Source organism: Panthera pardus, unplaced genomic scaffold (assembly GCF_024362965.1).
Source record: "Panthera pardus isolate Hobbes unplaced genomic scaffold, ASM2436296v1 HiC_scaffold_1, whole genome shotgun sequence".
NCBI lineage: Eukaryota > Metazoa > Chordata > Mammalia > Carnivora > Felidae > Panthera > Panthera pardus.
Genome location: NW_026526654.1, coordinates 5,416,180 through 5,438,368, shown reverse-complemented (window position 1 = coordinate 5,438,368; position 22,189 = coordinate 5,416,180). Strand labels below are relative to the sequence as shown.

Sequence of the window (22,189 nt, the reverse complement as noted above, 5' to 3'; positions counted from 1 at the left end):
AACTTAGCCCACACAAGAGGCCACCCCAGAAACCAAACCCTAACCCTGACCTACACCCTAACATGTGCCCTCATCTCAGCCCTCCAGGAGTATCTGTACTTTGCTGCTGACTCCTCCCTGGACCTAACCCTAACTGTTTGTCTCAGCTCTGGCCAGTGGTGTCCCAACTCCAAGGTCTGAGGAGGGAATGGACCTGAGGCCCACGAACAGTGAAAAATTATTCAGGGAGGAACACAAAAGTCCACTTGAAATGTTCATTTCCAGGATGTAACTACAAGAAGGGATCCAAGCTAAAGCAGAAGTCTCATCTACACAATTGACCAAACCATGGTCAAACCCTATGACTGACCCACACCATAACACATGACCTCAACGTAGCTTACAGGAGAGGTAGATCACAGTAATGCTGGTGAGTCAAGCCCTAATACTTCATGGAATATAACACTACCCTTAGCCATGGTCTGGCTCTAAGCGTGTCCACAGAGTAGTTTTGAGGAGGTAAACGACTTAAGGTCCATGATTGGCACAAATTATTCAGTGAGAAAGTCTGAAGTTCACCATGACATTTATACAGGAGAGATGGGGCTACAGAAGGAGATCCTGAGTCAAACCTTCAGCCTAGCCAACAGCCTCAGGTGGGCCTTGAACTCAGTACCTAAGGAAGACCCACATAACAAGTCCCAACACTCAGCCCTCCAGGGATATCACTGTACTGCTGTTGGTTCAGACCCTGTTCCATTCCAGGGCCTAAACCTCACTGTAGACGTGGATGTGGCCTTATGGCACCTTGGAGCAAGGGTGGAATTGGTGCCCATGGAAAGGAGAGCTTTCTTCAGGGAGGAAGCCGGACATTCCTCATGATATTTATACAGCCTGGATGGGAGAAACGGATCATGATCCAAAACCTATCCCTAGCTGAGACTATTAGCCAGCCCTTAAATCCAAATCCTAATCCTGACCAGCACCCTAACATAAGCCCTCAACTCAGACTTTTGTGGAAATCACTACATGGCTGTTCATCCAGGTCCTGCATCCTCCAGGGGCTTAATCCTAACCCTAGCAATGGTTCTTGTCTTAAGGCGGTCACCTCCTATGTCATAGCAAATATAAAAATCAGGGCCCATGCCTGGCTGAGAATTATTTAGCAAGAAGCCCAAAGGTTCCCAATGACATTTAAAAGGCAAGGACGGGTCTACAGAAAGGATTCTGAACCAAAGCCTAAACCTGACCCACACAAACTATCAGCCCTTTACCCAAACACTAAGCTTGACCTGTACTGTAACACTCACCCTCAACTCAACACTCAGGGGGATAACTGTCCTGCTGTTGATTCAGACCCTGTCCCTTCCCTGGACCTAACACTAACCCTACACTTGGCTTTGTCCTTATAGGGCCCATGTCCAAGGTCTAAGGAATGAATGGGCTTGAGGTCCATGAATGACACCGAATTCACCAGGGAGGAAGGGAGAAAATCACCATGACCCTTTCATGTTGGGGATGGATCTATAGAAAGGAATCCAGGGCTAATGTGTAAGCCTGTACCACATGATTGGCAAACCACTGAACCCAAATCCTAAGCCTTACCCACACCCTCACATGTGTCTTCAACTTAACCCACCAGGGAGATCACTGCACTGCTTGCAGTTCACCCCTTGCAACTGCTGGGAACTGAAACTTAATCCTAGCCATACCTCTGGCTCTAAAGGGGTCCACCAAGTAGGTCTGAAGAGAGAAGTGACTTAGGGCCTTTGAGTGGCACAGAATCACTCAGTAAGAAAGCCTGAAGTTCACCATGACATTTCCAGGGAGGGATGGGACTACAAAAAGGGATTCTGAGCTGAAACCTCTGCCTAGCCCACCGAGTCATCTGGCTCTTAAAGACAGATCCTAAGACTCAGCCACACCGTATCAAACACTGTCATCTCAGCCAACTGAGGGGATCACTGCCGGACTATTGGTTCAGACCCTCCACCCTCCCAGGACCTAAACCCAACCCTAGCCATGGATCTGGCCTTAAGGGGCCACTCAGGGGCAGAAATCCTGCTTTTGCAGAATCATTAATTCTGCTTGAAAGGAATGAAATAAGTGGGAAAAGGATTAAAGTAGGATGAAAGTCACACATGTTTAATGCAATATCAGATGTCTGGTTGTGGCTGGTAGAACGGAGAGAGCAAGTCTGTGTCTGAACAAATGCAGGGATGAGGTGACCCTGCACCCACATCACCCTGTCCCCTACATGGTTATCCTAATCCTCACAGCATCTCTGAGTGATCAGAACCAATCACCACATATGAGAGGAGGAGCTGAATGCTAATGTCCTTTATGGCTGCACTTTTCTTATCCAGGACCCATATCTGAACCTGGCCTGTGGCACAGAGCTAGGTAAAGTCTACGTGTACTCCACAGCTGTCCAGGGGCTAAAGAGAAAGTAAAAAGGGATGATATCCTTGGGACCAAATATTAGTGACAGTGGTAATGATAGTGGGAATGGAAATGTCTGGTCAAAATTAAGTGGGACTGAGCACTATTTAAAATAGCTAAACAACAATAAGCAATAGAGAGATCTATAACATATCCTTCTCCTGTCATAAGGTTGCCCATTATTTTAGAAACTTCTGTGCCGTGTGTTCACACGTAAACAAAAGCTTACACATGCTCTCTTAGTACTAAGAACTAACTCTCCTCCAGGACAATTTTTGCCCTTCTCACACTTGGCCTAACTTGCTGATGAGCAAACATGTGGTTACTGTTACATCTCATCAGTGATAGTGACAGTGGTAGGTCACCATCAGTGATAGATCAATGATGGTGACATGGACCAGGACTATATTTCACACTACTGGATCCTTCTAAAAGTCGTCATCAAATACAGGCGATTTGCTACATAACAGTGGTGAAGATTATCTTCTGGGCAGTGTTTGAAATTCTATCAGTCATTTGAAATGTAAATGAATATTTATTATAAATGAGTAAAATATGGTCTTATTTAATAATCATTATCAATGTGACCAATTGAATAAAAACAATAAATTCAAATAAATGAAACAGCATTTTATTTATCACAGAAAAGTGATAACTATGGATGAAACATAGATTTTGTTGGCCAGCAAATGTTTACAAATAATTAAATGATAATCAGTAGCAGAACAGTAGAATTAATTCTAATGCTTGTACCATTATGTAGTTTGCTAGCTTTCATAAAGAATAATGAAATTCATAATAAGAATATAGCCTTAAAGAATGTAATATTGTCAGTTATTTAATTTCCACTACATCCCCAAGGGTTCAGGAAAAAATAGTTTTTGTCCCTATTCAGAAAATGAAAAGAGATTTGAAGGAAATGAAGAGTACACAATGTACTTCATCCTTGCCAAACAAACTTCAGAATAATGGACATCATGAGAGAACTTTAGGTACTTTCTGTACTGTTTTATGTCTTCAGGCTATATGCCACACAAGCAACGTGTTACAGTTAGTGCTATTGATACCATATAAATACAATCATACATTGAATTTAAGAAACAAAATGGACATAGGGTCACATAGGGTAAGGGGTCAAAAGGAAAGGGAAGAAAAGAATAAGAGACACTTTTTTATCTTTTTATTTTTAGAGAGAGAGAGATTGCAAGTGGGAGAGAGGCAGACAGTGAGAGAGAGAATTTAAACAGACTCCACGTTCAGTGTAGAGCATGATGTGGGGCTTCATTCCACAACAATAGAATCATAACCTGAGACGAAATCAAGAGTCGGTCACTCAACCAGCTGAGCCACCCAGGTTTCCCCAAGAAACTATAGAAAAAAATTGAGGGGAGGTGCATGGAGGATGGGCTAAATGGATAATGGGCATTAAGGAGGGAACTTGTGTTGAGAACTGGATGTTATAAGTGATGAATTACTAAATTATACATCTGAAACCAATATTACATTATATGTTAACTAAGTAGAATTTATATAAAAATTTTCCAAATAAAATTAAGAGTTCTGAAAAATAGAATTCAGATTAAGCTAAAATGGCAAAGATAAGAAAAATGTAAAATTAATTTCTAAACTTATTTTAAACTATTCCTAAAGTACATTTCATATTTTATTGTTAAGTCTTTGGAGAGTACCTATATATGAATTTGTAAATACAGAGATGTGTTAAAATATATGTACATATTTATAATGGTTTTCTATGCAAAAACAACAACCTCTGCAAAGGTTCCAATTTTCTTGGCTGAAAATTATTGTAGGCATATAATCATTAACCAGGAAAAGTAAAGAAATATACCCTGAAAAAACCCTAGAACCCTAAATTCTGTAACTTATTTTTTATGCTTTTCATTTAGGCAAAATTTACCTACTACAGAAAAAAAATGTATCAGATTTTCAAGACATGATACCACCAATATAATTGAAATATTATGTTATGATGCATAATTAAAACAAATAAGCAAATAAACTTATAAATCAAGCCCAATGGATGTTAAGGAAGAAATGTATTACATAAATAGCACTTTAATGAAAATAATTAACCTTTGAAAATGGAATAAAAGCAGATTTGTCAGAAAAACATAAGTAACCCAAATATAATTTAATTTCAAAAATTCCAAATAATTCTGTGAATATTATATACTGCTTGCTACAAAACCACCACGTTTTTTTTTTTTTCCCTTTGGAAGTATCTAGATGGTTTTTTTTGGTTTGTTTTTGTTTTTTTTTTGTTCCAGAAAATGAAAATTGGTAGTTCACAAAGGAAGATAAGCACATTGCCATGAGTTAATAAAAAATCCCCAGAAATCATTAGGGAGATAAAAAACAAAACCAAGATGAGTAAGTATATCCATGTTAGAATAGCTAAAATGAAGAAAAAAGTTGACATTACCCACAATTGCTGTCAATAGGAGCAAGTGGTATTCCTGTGACTTGCTGGTGGGCATGTAACATTGAACAAACATTGTTACTGTTACACTGTTCACTAAAAAATTAGTCATGCATCTATCAAATTAAGTAAAAACATGTGATTACAAAAATGATTTTAAATCTATTTTAGTAATAACAGTTACAGACTGAAAATAGCCCACATGTTCATCATCATAGTAGTATCTAAACAAACCCATTTAGATTCAGAGATGGGAATATTAATCAGGAACAAAAAAGGAAACATCTGACAAATGTAAAGTTGTGGCAGAATCTTTAAAAACATATTGAGAAAAAGACAAAATATATAGAAATCTACCTATTTTGTATTTTCATTGGAGCAAAATTCTAGAATAGGCCAAACTGCAGCATAAAGATACAAATGTGACCAGTGGTAGTATATTGGTCGAGTGGTTTTACTGGAAAAGGGAATGAAAAACACTTCTGGTCTTAGCAAAGAATTGTCTTTTGCTAGTGGGTTAAGTTACAAGTCCAAGTTGGTGACACTGGTTGAATACTAAGCGTCAGGTGTGGGCATTTTAGTGTTTGTAAGTTAAACCACAATTTAAAAGAAATTAACAACAAATGTTCAAAATCGTTTGGCTACTTAGTTCATTCTTTGAGCAAATACTTATTAGGTGGTGTGATGTAAAAACATTTTAATGATTTTTGTTTAACAGATTTTTAACAATCCACAATTTGATGTGTTCATGACAGCTTAGTAAAAGATCCAAACTACAGATCTGTGCCTGCATTTCAAAGTAAAATAGTAATAACAAAGATATAATGCACACATTTTTTTTTCTCTAGGAAATCCCACACAACCACTTTTACAATCTTAGTCATGGCTTAAGGCAGAACACTGACCCAGACACTTTCTCAGGGCTAACTTGACTTCTCTGTTCCTCAGACTGTAGATGAGGGGGTTCAGTATAGGGGTGAAGATAGTATAGAACACTGAAACTACTTTATCATGGTGAGCTGACCTGTAGGATTTAGGTTGCATATAGGTAAAAATTGCAGCTCCGTAAAAGAGTCCCACCACAGAGAGATGTGAGGAGCAGGTGGTAAAAGCCTTTTTGCGGGCTTCTCTAAAATGCATCTGGAGAATTGCAGCAAGGATGAGACTATAGGAAATCAGAATGAGAGAAAATGGGACCAGGAGCATTAACACACAGCATATGTACATCACATACTCAAAGACAAACGTGTCGGCACAAGCTAAACGCACCAGAGTAGGGGCCTCGCAGAAGAAATGATTGATCTCACGTGCATCACAAAATGGAAAACTCAGGGTAGCAGCAGCCTGCATGAGCCCATCAGCTGACCCCAGGACCCAAGACCCCAGAGTCATTCTCAGGCATAATTGCCAGTTCATGAGGATGGGGTATCGCAGTGGGTGGCAAACAGCCACATACCGGTCATAGGACATGGCTGCTAAGAGGAAGCACTCGCCCCCTCCCAAAGTGATAAAAAAGAAGATCTGCAACCCACAGCCGGCAGGGGAGATGAACTTCTCTCCAGTCAAGTAGTCAGTAACCATTTTGGGCACAATGGTGGAAACCAGCATCATGTCCATGAGGGAGAGTTGGCTCAGTAGGAAGTACATGGGTGTGTGGAGTCGGGCATCTTGATGAATCAAGAAGATCATGAAGGCATTGCCCACTAGGGAGGCGAAGGAAGTTGTCACAACCATCACAAAAAGAAATAGTTTGGCTTCTGTGTGGTTAAAGAGTCCTAGGAGAATGAAATATGAGGTGGTGTTCCCGTTTTTCATGATTTCAAACAGGAATGACGCTGGAAATGAAGAAGTAGATGACAGAGATCATTTGCAGTGCTCTATTTCAATTACATATTACTTGATAATTACATGACTGAAAATTATAAAACCTATTCAAAATCTTTCATTTGCCATTTTCAAAATAGTTTAACATGGACATAAAATTAGTTACAACTTTTTCCATTTTTTATCACTTTCAGAGTTTTCAAAATTAGTACCCCCACCTTTACTATTGATTAATGGGCACAATTAATAATTCTTTTGATAAATTACAGGGATACGGTAAGTATGTCTGTTGCACCACATGACACCAACATAAGTGAACATTATTCACATAATTTGTAATTTATAATTGTGCCTTGCCTTGTATCATGTGTAGTCAGTATTCTTAGAAGCTGAGTTAAATCTATGTGTTTAACTATGTAAAAGCCAAGCCCTTCAAACAGGAGTCACACATATAAAACATCAATATTTACTGAAACCTTTCAAAATCAGATCATCTTTCTTGATATCATTTAATTCAGAAAGGTATTGTTTTTCCAAAATAAAAAAAAAAAAGGAGTCAGAGACAGAACTTATATTTTCATGTCTATGAGCCAAAATACTGAGTCTGCAGAAGGCATATGATTTAATTCGGAATTGTTAGTACATTTAGTTTAACTTTTCTGTGTTATACACTGAAAAAGGTAATGAAATCAGGCTATTTCCCTCAGTGTGACACTGTAATACTAAGTTCAGAATTTCATTAACTAAAAAAGCACTTTTTATAATGAGATTATTCCCCCTCAAAGTCACAGAAACACAACTTTATTGGGTAAAGTAGAGAAAATAAAAATTCTGAATTATTCATCTAGCCACAGAGGTTAGTTAATTTCTTCTGCAGTTCAAAAATAATCTAAATCTTTAAAGGCATTTTTATGTCTGATCTGTTATAACTTGTTGAATAAAACCATAGCTGCAGACATAGGGATACACATTCTTTCTCAAAGATATGGTATAATTCAATGAAGTTATATAGCAGAAGGAGTCCATCTCCTCCATGGACATTCCCTTTGCCCCCACTTCACATAGACATTCCCTGCTTGAGGTCCTTTCAAGATGGAGAAAGGCAATACAAAAGAATTGCTCAATCCCTAACTCCAGTTCTTGAGCATCATTACTGTTCTGGTAGTATTCTACTTGAGAGTTTTAGTTGGTTATTTCAAAATCAGACACGATGAAAATACACTTCCTCCTTGTCAAATGTATTTTGCATTTGCCAAAATTCTGTGATATGCACATCCTCATAACGTTAACATGCAGTCTGTACCCTTAGTAACTAATGGAAATCTCTAATTTTGGAGTTCAGTATCAGTTTCCTGAAGAACCTCAAACCTTCTTATTCATTTCTTTGGCTTGTGGGCTTCTTATTTTTCACTATTTCCATCTCCCTATTGCTGAAGATTGATAGAACTTTAAAATTATTTAAAAATCAGTGGGTAACTTATTAATTGTAGGATGTTGGACAAGTTTCTTAATTTTTGCTACTCTCTTACTTATTTTTGAGTGTACTGTCAGTACATTGGCATTAAATATGTTCACATTGTTGTACAATCATTACGAGTATTAACCCCTGGAAACTTTTCATATTCTTAAACTGAAATTCTTGTATCCATTATACAATAAATGCCTTTCCTTTTTCCCCCAGAACCTGACAAGCACCATTCTATCTTCTGCCTCTGTATACTTGACTAATCTAGGTACTTCATATAAGTGGAGTTATACAGTAGTGTGTGTGTGTGTGTGTGTGTGATCGGCTTATTTCATGCAACATAATTGTCTTCAATGTTCATTCATGCTGTAATGTGTGTCAGAATATTCTTCCATTTTAAGGCTGAATAATATTCCTTTGTATGCATATAATATATTATACTACATTTTACTTATTTACTCATTCCATCTAAAGACATTTGCATTGCTTTTACTCTAGTTGTATTCTTAAATAACTATTTAATGGGATTTTTGATAACATATGCTCATTATTGGTTATTTTGATTAGGTGAGTATATATATAGTATAATATATAGTAATTTGTGCTAAATTTTTGCTTACATCATGCAAGATAAGTGTGTATGGTTTTAGAGAATATTTACAACTTAAATGCATTTCCAGATTTAAAAAAATGCATTTTCTTATTATGATATTTCTACTTGTGGTTAAGTGTATTAATGAATATGAAATAATTAACTATTTCCTTTTCAAAAGGTATGTGATAACTCTGCACTTTTTTTAGGTGAATAAAATGTATAAAAATAGTCAACATAATATCATTGACTAGTTAGAGTGCTCATAGTGCTTAGAATATTTAATGGAAAAATCAACTAAATATGTCAATTACATAAGATGAGTGGAAGGTATTTACATTTTCCTAAAATGTGATAATATATAATTATTTGTTTAATTGAAATCCTACATATCTTTTCATATTACACAAGTAAGACTATTTTCCACTAATTGCAATGTTTGTAAACCTACACAAATAAGATTCTAAAGGATAATTTCTAAAAATATTGATGATGGATACAAAGTGCAATGGAAACTTAAAATGAAGAATTAACTTATCTTGCAAGTAAAGTATCTACAATGCTTAAATAGAATAATGAAAACTTGATATTTACTAGTGTGACAATATGAAAATTTCATACTTTGGGAAAGTATTTTCTTTTTCATCTTCACTATGACTTGAGAACATTAATGATTTATTTTATTTTCTTGTTTCCATAGAATGCCACTTAGAATAGAGTTAAACTTATGATGTCTTTACTTTAAATCACAAACTCATCTCTTTTGCAATGCTATTAGAAAACACAAATATACCCTCTATTTTTTCTCATAGAGTAATCATAGAATATTTAGGATCTGTCTGAAAATTTTCCTTCTATATTTTTACGATCCCATTTGCCATCACTTAGTATTACAATTATTAATCTTCCTCCTCAAGATACTTAGATTAGCCAATTATTTCTGTATAAAATATAATGGTAACAACTAAATCATTTATATTACTGAATTGACAAGTTGTTACAAGACTTTCAATCTGATTAAGTTAGCATTCATTTTAAATCTTCAGATTGTAGGATAGATAACAGAGTGGATTTTATATGTTAAACTGTATAGAAAGTGTACAATTACTGCAGATCTTCTGGAGTTCAAAATTCATAAACAAATTACTAAACGTTAAGAAATTAGTGTGACCTACTCACATAAAATGATGTCACCCCACAGGCTTGATCTGAATCTCATTTGAGCAACATTATCCTGAAACACCTCTTGTAGTCTCGCAACAACAAAATTGCTCATATCAGAGTCTACAGTGACCTATTAAGGGGTGTGGCACCTTGACATATTTTGCTAAAAATACTTTCTTATTAATATGCTAGTGCTGCATAGGTTTGACTCTTTGGATGCCAATGGTGTTTAATTTTAAAGGGTTTTAGAGATTTTCATAACTGAAATATACTTTCTTTGGCCCTGTCAGAAATCTCTGATTCATTAAGATAAGAGAGAAATTTTACAAGGAAAAGTAAATGTACATAAATGATCTTGGAAAGGGATGATGATTTAAAAATACACTAAAGAGTAGATTTGTCTACCCTGGAGTTACTTGGTTTAATTTTGATAAGGAGGAAATGTTAAATAATTTGTTTTTAAGAGACAAGCTTTTGTCAAGTAATTAAAATGATGAAATGCATATGTGGAATTTAAGAAATGAAATAGATGAACATGGAGGGTAAAATGAGAGGCAAACTATAAAACAGACTTTTAAATATAGAGAACAAACTGAGAGTTACCACAGGGGAGGTGGTCAGGAAGATGAGTTAAATGGGTAATGGGTATTAAGGAGGGCACTTTCTGTGATGAGCACTGGATGTTATATGCAGGTGATGAGTCACTAAATTCTAAATATAAAACTAATATTACACTCTATGTTAACTAATTGAAATCTAAATAAAAACGTGAAAACGAAAGAAAAAACATTACATGCAGGGTAAAGTTCAGTTGTTCTTTCCTTTTTGAACTAACTTGACAGTATTATTGTGTTTCACAAATTTCAATTTTTATACCTATATTATTTTATTTTATAGCTTATATGTTTCTTTGTATCTAAGTAACAGAATATATAGTCATAGAAACAACAGCTATAGCAGATTGCGTTTGTTGTGCCAATCTCTTTGCAATTAGATTCTATCTGGGTTGCTTTTACATGATTTTATCTATGTTTGTAGTTTATATTTTCAGTTTCTGGGAAAACCTTTGTTCTTAGATTCATTTTTACCTCTTCTGTGACCTTGACTTTTGTAAGAATAAATGTAAGTATCATATTCCACATCTATATCTATCTATCTATCTATCTATCTACACACACATACATACATATATATAATTACATACATATATTTTATAATTACTTATATTATATATACATATAATGTATTTATAAATTATATACACACACACACACCTTATGCATCATGGAATAGTTGATGGGAAAAGCTACCTCTGTAAAATTGTAAGATGTTTTAGTTGCTTAATTCAGGTTATCTGTAGTAATCATTTTATTTGTTTAGAAAGAGAGCATATCATGGATTTCAATATGCTTCTGAATTTGCATGTTGAGTAGACTTTGTGCAATGTCAATCAAATGCTATGTGGTTACCAAAGGGAATGAGAATGAATATCAGAGAACCTCAATGTCAAAAAGAGGAGGGCATACCACAAAGAACTCCATTAGGAAACTGAAATTATAGTGAATCTGTGTTTCCTAAATTGAAACAGTTTAGGTTTATTTTTAAATATGTGGGCATAATTTAAATAAACCAACAAATTTTTCACCAGACCCTCATTTTAACAAGAACAGGGTATTTTGTCCATTGATCTTCCTGAAGAAATGTGGGGATGGAATAATTTCCAGACATCACGAAAGAGACTGTGTGGAAAAGTCCATGTAACAAGTGCTGAGACCTGGATAGAGTGCAGAGCTAAGAAGCCACAGATCAGCAGGCGAGAAGCAAATAAAATAGCATCACATAAGTTGCAGGAAGTTTATTGTGGATTTCCCTTAGGAATAAGTCCCTAAGAATGAAGGAATCAGAGTTGGCCACAGGGAGATGTTGAACCGTGTTGCAGTTATAACAAAGTTCTCAGTTACCCCAGGAGGAATTCTAACATGTTCCTTCTAAGTTGTCTTGCTATAAGGAAAGGGGTTCCTCTTGCGCCCCAACAAGAGCATTGATAGGATGTGTGGCCTTCAACCAGGAAGGAAGCATGGCCTTGGGCTATGTTCTTCAAATAAGAACAGTGTTCTTCAAATAAGAACAAGTTCTTGAGAGGCACTTAACTGAGGGTGTCTGAATAGCACTCCTAAACAACTGGGGAGTAAATAATTTAATCCTGAAAGGGGAAGGGGAATATGGGAGCACAGAATAGTAACGTGCATACTCTATAAGTAACAATCAGAAGTCAATATGGAGGAGTCTCTTGGATATCATTCACACAGCTTTGTTCCTGCACATAGCATGTGGCTCGTGTGATTGCTGTGCACAGAGACTTCTAACAAGAATGATAATTCAGTAAAAATATGGTTTTCTTCCAGTATAAGACACATTGTAGTTTGGAATTTTCCCACAAGGAGTATGCTGGTACTAAGAGCTCAAAACCTCTATTGGCAGGCCTAGTTTGTTTGTTTTTTGTTTGTTTGTTTTGTTTGGAAGAGCTGCTAATATGTCTCTGATAAAAGCATTGGTCCTGAATCAGAAACCTGGAACTCCATCCAAAAGAGCAAAAGTAGAGGTGCCTAGCTGACTCAGTCAGTTGAGCATGCAATTCTTGATCTTTGGGCTGTGAATTTGAGCCTCACATTGGGTATGAGGATTATTTAAAAGTAAAATATTTTTAAAAAGAGCAAAAGTAGATGTGATGGATAGCAGAAATTTCTCACTTTGTAGTGAGAACTTCTCAATTTTAGTGAGTTCACTCCCTTATAAAAGAGTGTTCTGTAGTGTTAGCTCAGAGTCTATAACAACAGCTCTCAAAAGATATCAGGATTTTGCTTTCCCTAGGATCCCTTTGCTCTGTACCCTAGACTAAATTGCACCCTCCCAAATTTCTATGTTGGATACCCTGACTACAAATGTGGAAGGTTTAGGGGATAAGACTGTTACAGAAATAATTCTGGTTAAATTAGTTCATATGGGCATGACCTCATTGTAAGGTTTAGTGTGCTTATGAGAGAGCACTAATCCTCTTACTCGTCTCAGTGATGAAGGGCCATATGAGGCAGTTTTCTGTAAACTAAGAAGAAAGGTCTCACTTGAAGCCAAATTGGCATGTAGCTTGATCTTAGACTTTCTGACCTCCAGAACTTAAGAAAATAAGTTTCTGGGGCGCCTGGGTGGCGCAGTCGGTTAAGCGTCCGACTTCAGCCAGGTCACGATCTAGCGGTCCGTGAGTTCGAGCCCCGCGTCAGGCTCTGGGCTGATGGCTCGGAGCCTGGAGCCTGTTTCCGATTCTGTGTCTCCCTCTCTCTCTGCCCCTCCCCCGTTCATGCTCTGTCTCTCTCTGTCCCAAAAATAAATAAAAAATGTTGAAAAAAAAAAAAAAAGAAAATAAGTTTCTGATGTCTAATTTAACCAGTCTATGCTATTTTTTCATGCAAGCCTGAGCTGACAAATCCGTTCTGGTATGTAGATGCAAGTTTCTTTGGAGAAGGATTGATATATAGTGCCAATATGTAATTATTGTGTCATTGTTGGACCTTTCTTCAAAGTGACCTCGTGGCTTTCATTAGATAAATTCTGGGACTGGATATTGATTCAAAATAGGAAATAAGAATGTACTTTTTTCTGATGAGAGCTTTTATCAGACTTTCACCCCTCAAGTCTTTATCTTAGTTTTATCAGTTAAGCAATACTCTGGTGGCTGCACATATATCTCAGCTTAAGAGTGTCAGTGTCCATGTCCATTTTGTAAGCTATGTACACCATACTTTTAAAGTGTTTTAGGGGCGCCCGGGTGGCTCAGTCGGTTAAGCGTCCGACTTTGGCTCAGGTCATGATCTCGCGGTCCTTGAGTTCAAGCCCCGCGTCAGGCTCTGTGCTGACCACTCAGAGCCTGGAGCCTGTTTCGGATTCTGTGTCTCCCTCTCTCTCTGACTCTCCCCCGTTCATGCTCTGTCTCTCTCTGTATCAAAAATAAATAAATGTTAAAAAAATAAATAAAAATAAAGTGTTTTATACAAAACATGGGCCATGTTATGCCTGGGCCCTTTCTTTCCCACTTACATATGTAGCTCTGATTACTCTGTAATATATTTGTCTATTAATCTGGCCAAAATGGATAGCTGCTTATGAAATTCTCAATGATGCTTTTGGTATTTCCAGAGTGCATCCGATATCACTCTAGGTTCTTTTGGGGGATCATGGTAACCTGGAAATGCATGATAAATGCCAACATATCCTCTGTTCTTTACTTTTTCATAGTTTATCAATAGTCAGCCAAGATCAGTCAGGCATCATCTTACCTATTGTAGGTCCTCGTGGTTGTTACTTTTTGCCTCAACTATTCTACCCAGTTATTTTTTAATTCACAAGCAATGCTGCTTTTTAAAATCATTTTTATGACATGTAATAGACATATAACACTGTATGAGAATAAGGTGGACAATATGATAACCTGATACATGTATCGATTCCCAAATGGTTACCACAATAAGGTTAGTTAACACATTTTACTCCTCACATAATTGCCATTTTATTTCTGTTGCTATGGTGATAACATTAAATCTATACTCTCATAGCACCTTTCAAGTGTCTGCTACAGTGATCCTAAGTGATTATTTTAGTCATGACTCTATACATTAGATATAAACAAAATATAATTCTAGCAGTTAAATTCCAGGGCTGATAAAATTGTTTGACAATAATATCTGTTACAAGAAAAAGAGCAAAGTTTGCAAAATACAAATTATTTCTGTCAATTAACAACATTTTTTCTTATTAATAGAGGATTTATTTGTCTTTCCTCTGTTACACCCTGGGCCAATCACTTTCTCAAGGCTGCCTGGAAAGGTACAGGAAAATAAACATACAGAGAAAATGATTCATGGGAGAAAGACTTATGGGAGATGGAGATGGCTCCTTCACATAGTGATAACCACCTTGTTAAGGTAGTTGTTAACATGATTTTTATAATTGAGATAAAACGGGTGTATAACATTATTTTAATTTCAAGTGTAAAATATAATAAGACAATATTCATATACATACAAAGTGTTCACCACAAACATTCTAGTTACCGTTTGTCACCATTCAATTAAACCCCCTTTACCCACTTTCCCCATTTATGAAAACTGTTCCCTCTGTTCTCCCTGTTCCAACAATTTGTTCTCTGTATCTATGAGTATGATTTTGGTTTTATTTTTTTTTAATTTTTTAAAATATTTTTATTTATTTTTGAGACAGAGAGAGACACAGCATGAGCAGGGGAGGAGCAGAGAGAGAGGGAGACACAGAATCTGAAGGAGACTTCAGGCTCTGAACTGTCAGCAGAGCCTGACGTAGGGCTTAAACTCACAGACTGTGAGATCATGACCTGAGCCGAAGTCAGACGCCCAACCTACTGAGCCACCCAGGCGTCCCATGTTTTTGCTTATTTTAAATTCACCCCATAAATAAAATCATCTGTTATTTTTCTTTCTCTGACATTTTACTCAGAAAAATACACTCTGAAGAGATTGGAAGTTGGATGCAGAGAGGAAGACCCTAGGCACACATCTTCCCACGAATACAACTATATAACTATCAAATCATCTTAAATACCCCAGAAATCAACCTGGCAGAATCAGACTGTCAGAACAAACTCCACAACTAAAATCAGAGAAGAGGCCACATCAAAGAATGTAGAAAGTGTGAAGACACAGTTTGGTAGAAAAATGGATCATGGTTGCTGCATTTGGGTGGGAGCAACAGACATGGAGAAGGGTAAGAGACAGACTAACATACAGAGGAGGGTATAGGGAAAACAAATTCCAAGAGAAATTGGCTTTAAAAATGAGAGAGACTGAATTTTGTGACTTTTGGCAACAAACTGGGCTTCAGCCTGAATTCTCAAGTCAGCAGCCTTTACAGGTATACAGCCTGAATGGCAATGGGTCTACTCTTAGAGAAAAGACAAGGAAAGAACTTGCCAACAAACATCATGGAAAGACCCTTTGCAGAGCACCTGGAGCACACAGTGGGGAGGTTATCTGGTCATCTTGGAGCCTGTCCCAGAGAAGCAGCATTCATGGAGAGACTCCTCTGGGAGAAAAGAAACTTGCAGGCAGCACTTCCCTCGCCACACTAGCATAAGCTCAGGACTACCTGTGAGAACCTATGCAGTGCAATCACTAGCTACCTAACTTGTTTACGCCAAGCTGTGCCCCCAGTTCTCTGATAGAACTACCTTTCCCTGTCACACTTGCCTCAGTCCAAACACAACATGTTCTTTCCCCCCAGAAGACCTGCCCATCCCCCTGCCCACATCCCATCTCCCAAGCCTAGAGTTTTGCAGAGTATCAGTTCCAGCAGTGGACATAACTCATTTCACAAGCAGACCAAAGCACACCTATTTAGAACTCACCACATTCAGGTAAGGGACCAAATGCTGTTCATAACATGCAAAGAAAGCCTAAGCAAAAGACTGGACTGAAGGATAGAATGACCAGAAGAAAACATCAAGGTATACTCAAAACACATTGGATATATTCCCATGAGGGTCAGGCTCTGGGAAACAGTGGACACTACATGGCGGGGGTGGGGGGACTACACAATCTCTTCTCCATAAGGTCATCATCCTCAAGAACAGCAGACATAGCTGACTTTCTTAATATACAGAAACAGGCACAGAGATGTAGACAAAAATGAGAAGACAGAGGAATTAATATCAAATGAAAGAACAACACAAAACCATGGCCAGAGATCCAAGCAAAACAAATATGAGTAACATGCTGGATGGAATATTTAAAGCAATTATTGTGGGGCACCTGGGTGGCTCAGTTGGTTGACCGTCCGACTTCGGCTCAGGTCATGATCTCACAGTTCGTGGGTTCGAGCCCCACATAGGGCTCTGTGCTGACAGCTCAGAGCCCGGAGCCTGCTTCCGATTCTGTGTCTCCCTCTCTCTCTGCCCCTCCCCCACTCACATTCTGTCTCTCTCTCCTTCAAAAATAAATAAACATTAAAAAAATTAAAAAAATAAAGCAATTATTGTAAGTATATTCACTGGGTGTGGTAAAAGAGTGGAGGACATGAATAAGACTCTTAATACAGAAATAAGGATAACAGGGACATCTGGGTGACTCAGTCGGTTAAGCAGGCCTACTTTGGCTCAGGTCATGTTTTGGCAGTTTGTGGATTTGAGCCCTGCATTGGGCTTTCAGCTGTCAGTGCAGACACTGCTTTGGATTCTCTGTCTTCCTCTCTCTCTGCCTTTCCCTACTCACACACTCTCTCTCTCACAAAAAGAAATAAACATTAAAAAAAGGAAATAAGGAATAACATATAAGAGACAAAGTGCTCAATAAATGAAATAAGAAACATGCTTGATGAAATACACAGCAGGCTGGAAGAAGTAGAAGAATGACTCAATGATCCAGTAGACAAAGCATGAGGAAGTAACTAATCTGAGCAAAAAAAGAGAACAAGAATTATGCAAAAAGAGAAAAGACTTAGAGAACTCAATGGCCCAATCAAGTAGAATAACTTTCATATTATAGGAGTCCCAGAAGAAAGAGAGAGAAAAGGGGCAAAAAAAAATATTTGAAGAAATAATAGCAGAAAACTTCCTAATCTCTGAAGGAAACAGATATTGAGATCCAGGAGGCACAAGGAACCCCCCAAAAAATCAACAAAAGCAGATTCACTCCAAGACATATTCTAATTAAATTGGAAACTATAGTGATAACGAATGAACCTTAGTGACACCTGTGTGGCTCAGTGGGTTGAGCTGAGCATCTGACTTTGGCTCAGGTCATGATCTCACAGTTGGTGGGCTTGAGCCCCGTGTTGGGCTCTGTGCTAACAGCTTAGAGCCTGCAGCCTGCTTTGGAGTCTGTGTCTCCCTCTTTCTGCCCCTCCTCCACTCACACTCTGTCTCTAAAAAATTAATAAATGTTAAAAAAAAACAATGAACCTTAAAAGCAGCAAGATAAGTGGCACTTCAGTGGCTCAGTCAGTTAAGCATGTGACTCTTGATTTTGACTCAGGTCATGATCTCACAGTTTGCGGGATTGAGATCTGCATCAGACAGAGTCTGCACTGACAATGCAAAGCCTGCATTGAATTCTCATTCTTTCTCTTTACCCCTCCCCCACTCTTACATGAGTGGGTGTTCTCTTTTATCAAAATAAATAAACATTTACAATTACATATGGCTTCCCTGAGAGCTCAAGAAAGCCCACAGCATTAAAAGTTGAAATTTTCTGTACCATTTCCCCTTTTTGATCAATAATATTTCTTCAGAAATAAGTAATAATCAACTTTATGTCATTATGTCCCTCAAGGCCAGGATCTGCCTCGGATCCATCAAGTCTCTCATTGCTAGGTATGAATATGCCTCTTTTTATCTAGAGTTCATTGTTGGGGGCTCACTTATTTAAACAGTAGATAATGAGAAGCCTAAAAATGATATATGTTTTCTATTAATTTCAATTGTTGAGCAAGCATAATACATGTATTTGTCCTAGATTATCTCATCTTACATTTGGTATAGCATTTATAACAATGATATGTGGATAGAAAAAGGGCTCCAATAAATGCAACCTGAAAAAATAAATGCAGTGGTGGGATGGCTTTGAAAAACAAGAGAAAAAAAAACAGATAATTCATCACATATGACTTGCATTTTTAATATTTAAATCCAAGTTACTTAACATAGAGAGTAATAATGACTTTGAATGACTAAGGAATAGAATTTAGTGATTCATCATTTACATAAAACACCCAGTGCTCATCCAAAATATGCCCTCCTGGAGGGAGGAGTCAACATGGCAGAGAGGTAAGGGGAACAGAAGTTCCCTTGTCCCTCAAACACAGCAGTATTGAGGCCAGAAGACTTGGAATTCCAGGGATTCAGGCTATAGAGTGACAGAAACATCTCCAGGGGCCCATGGGGACAACTTGATGGGCCATCGGTGTGTGATTGCAAAGTGAGAGAGATAAAATGGGCAGTTCAGGCATGCAGAGGATGGATCTCCTTTTGTGGAGAGACAAGAGGAAGAGAAAGAGAGGGTGAGAAAATGTTGAACTGTATTTGTACAAGAGAAAAAAAACACAGACTGGGATACAGAAAAAAAAAAAAAAAACAGAGAAAGAACCAATTTCTAACTGCCAAGCTTTCTTCACCCTATTCACACACCTGGAGAGGAGGGGAGCCAGGCCCAGGATCAGTAGCTAGCTCCAAGAAGTAGTCAGAGAGAGCAGTCCACTCTCTTGAGTGCTGTGGGAAGAAAGCAAATAGCCATTCAAAGGACAAAAGACCTTGTATGACCCCACTGGCTCTTTGTCAGCTGGCTGGTGGAGTGACAGCACCCCAGAACTGGAGACACTGATTGGTATTCTTTAAGACATCAGGGTTTGAATCCAAGCCAAGAGGCCTGGGAGGCAGGGTAGATGGTGAGCATAACATAGCAGCCCACTCATGCCTGCTCAGCACTGTGAAGAGCCAGAGGCCCTTTGTTGGCAGGTGGGGTGAAGTGGCATTTCCCCATAACCAGGGCAGGTGGAATAGGATCTTTTAAGACATTGGGGTTTGAATCCAGCCAAGCACCTGGGAGGCATGGGAGACTGTGGAGCAGAGAAAAACCGGACCACTTGAGCCCATATGGCACTGTGAAAATCCCAAGAACAGAGTGGTTTCAGACACCTGGTCTGGGGAAGAGAGACTGGGCTGTGGTCATGTTTCTCCCCATCACCAAGGTGGGTTTTGCAGAACAGACAACTGGTCCAGGGTGGAGGTGGGACCTGCCTACACCAAACCATGTCCCTCCATGCCAGGTAATTGTATATGTAACAGAACAAGATTGACACTGAAAGAACCAGACAGTCACAACTTCAGACCAGTGAAGCCACTGGTTCCGAGGCACCATCAAATATTGGTCCAGTGGTTTTGCATTCTTTGATTTGATTTCTGGTCAATTATTACTTTATGTTTATGTTTATATATTTATGTTATATTTATATTATGTTATGATATATTATGTTATGTGTATATATACACATGTGTGTTTGTGTGTGTGTATTTTTCTTCTTTTTCTTCCCCTTATTTCTTCCCTTCTCTAGTCTGGTTATTCTGTTTTTTGGTGTATTTAAGCAGACTCTTTTTAACTATTATTTTTGCACCTCTTCTGTATCTCCTTTATTTTTTTTTTTTTTTTTCTCTCCGGACTAAGCCATATAGTTTCTCTGATTCTCTGCCTGGTCAATTGTGGTTTTTTTTTCTTTATTCTTTTCACTGCCCTTGACATTTCTCTCTTTCTATAGGATAAGGTCCCTTCCACCACCCCATCCTTTTTAAAAAAAAAATTTCCAGGGATACTTCAACAAAAAATCAAAGCACAATTGGTGGAAGGTCTAAACCACCAATGCAAGTAGGGAGATAAAACAATTAGAGTCACAAAACAGAACATGAAACACACTCCAAAAACACCTCCTGAAGGGCAGGACCCAGACAGCATAAGAATCCTTTTAAATACGGAAATGCTCACAGGTGCAGGACTCATAATAAGCTATTAAAACACATATGGGACAGAAAACTAGCTAATATGATGAGACAGACGACTTCTTCTTAAAATAAATTCCAGGAATAAATGACAGATAGGGATTTCCTGAAAAATGGATATAAACGATATAACTGACCAAAAATTTAGAATAATAGTCATAGGATTAATAGGTAGCTTGAAAAAAAAAAAGCATAGAACAGAATATATTGCTGTTGAGATCAAGGAACTACTAAATTGTCATAACGAACTAAGAAATCCTATAAATGAGGTGCAAAATAACTAGATTCAGTAACAGCAAGGATGGAGGAGGAAGAGAGGAGATTAAGTTAAATAGAAGGTAAAATTATGGAAAATGATGAAGCCAAGAAAAAGAGAAGAAAACACTAGACCATGAGACAATTAGAGAACTAAATAATTCAATGAAATGTAATAATATTCATATCATAGGAGTTCTGGAAGAAGAAGAAGAGAGAAAAAGGGGCAGAAGTTTTACCTAAACAAATTATTGCTGAGAAATTCCCTAATTAAAGGAAGGAAAAGGACTTCCAAGTCCAGGAGGCACAGAGAACTCCCTTCAGATTTAACAGGAATATCTTATCCATGGCATATCATAGTGAAACTGGCAAAATTCAAAGAAAAAGAGAAAATTCTGAAAGCAGCTAAGGACAAAAGGACACTAACTTACAAGGATAGACACATAAGAGTAGTAGCAGACCTGTCCACTGAAACCTGGCAGGCCAGTAGAATGTGGTGGGAAATATCCAATATGAAGAATAAAAAAATATGCAGCCAAGAATCTTTTATCCAGCAAGGCTGTCATCCAGAATAGAAGGAGAGATAAAAGTTTCCCATACAACAAAAACTGAAGGAGTTCGTGACCACTAAACCAGCCCTGCAAGAGATTCTTAGGGGGACTTGTGAGTGGAATGCTGCAAACACTACAAAGGACCAGAGACATTGCCACAAGCATGAAACCTACAGATAACACAATGACACTAAATCCATATCTTTCAATAATAACTCTGAATGTAAATGGACCCAATGCTCCAATCAAAAGACATAGGGTATCAGAATGGATCAAAAAAACAAGGTCCATCTATATGCTGACTAGAAGAGACCCATTGTCGACTTGAAGGGAACTTCAGATTGAAACTGTGGATGGAGAAGCATCTATCATGCTATTGGAAGTCAAAACACAATTGGAGTAGCCATTCTTATATCAGACAAACTAGATTTTAAACTAAATGCTGTAACAAGAGTTGGAGAAGGGCATTATATCATAATTACAGTTCCTATCCATCAAGAAAGCTAACAATTATAAATGTTTATGCTCCCAACTTGGGGATAACCATGTATATGCATCAATTAATCACAAACATAAGAAATGTTATTGATATGAATACTGTAAGTGCAAGACACTTTAATACTTCACTTACAGGAATGGGCAGATCACCTAGACAGAAAATCGATAAAGAAACAATGGACTTAAAGATGAAGTCAAGCTTTCACTTTTTGCAGATGACATGATATTATACAGAGAAAACCCCATAGACTCCACCAAAAAACTGTCAGAAATGATACATGAATTCAGCAAAAGGGGAGGATACATAATTAATATACAGAAATCATTGCATTCTTATACACTAATGATGAAGCAACAGTAAGACAAATAAAGGAACTGATCCCATTCACAATTGCACCAAGAATCATAAAAT

The 22,189-nt window shown here is 37.6% G+C and overlaps 1 protein-coding gene across 1 annotated transcript; it reads right to left on the bottom strand.

Annotated features, from left to right (window-relative positions):
- Positions 1 to 5,737: 5,737 nt before the first annotated feature.
- LOC109257130 (olfactory receptor 2T8-like) lies at positions 5,738 to 6,716 on the bottom strand. Its single transcript, XM_019433099.2, has one exon. The coding sequence runs from the start codon at positions 6,674 to 6,676 to the stop codon at positions 5,738 to 5,740; it is 939 nt and encodes a 312-aa protein (XP_019288644.2). The 5' UTR covers positions 6,677 to 6,716.
- Between the last annotated feature and the right edge of the window lie 15,473 nt (positions 6,717 to 22,189).

What these genes read in the sequence shown, in the direction of transcription:
- LOC109257130 (XM_019433099.2), bottom strand. Translation starts at nt 6,676, where the DNA reads ATGAAAAACGGGAACACCACCTCATATTTCATTCTCCTAGGACTCTTT.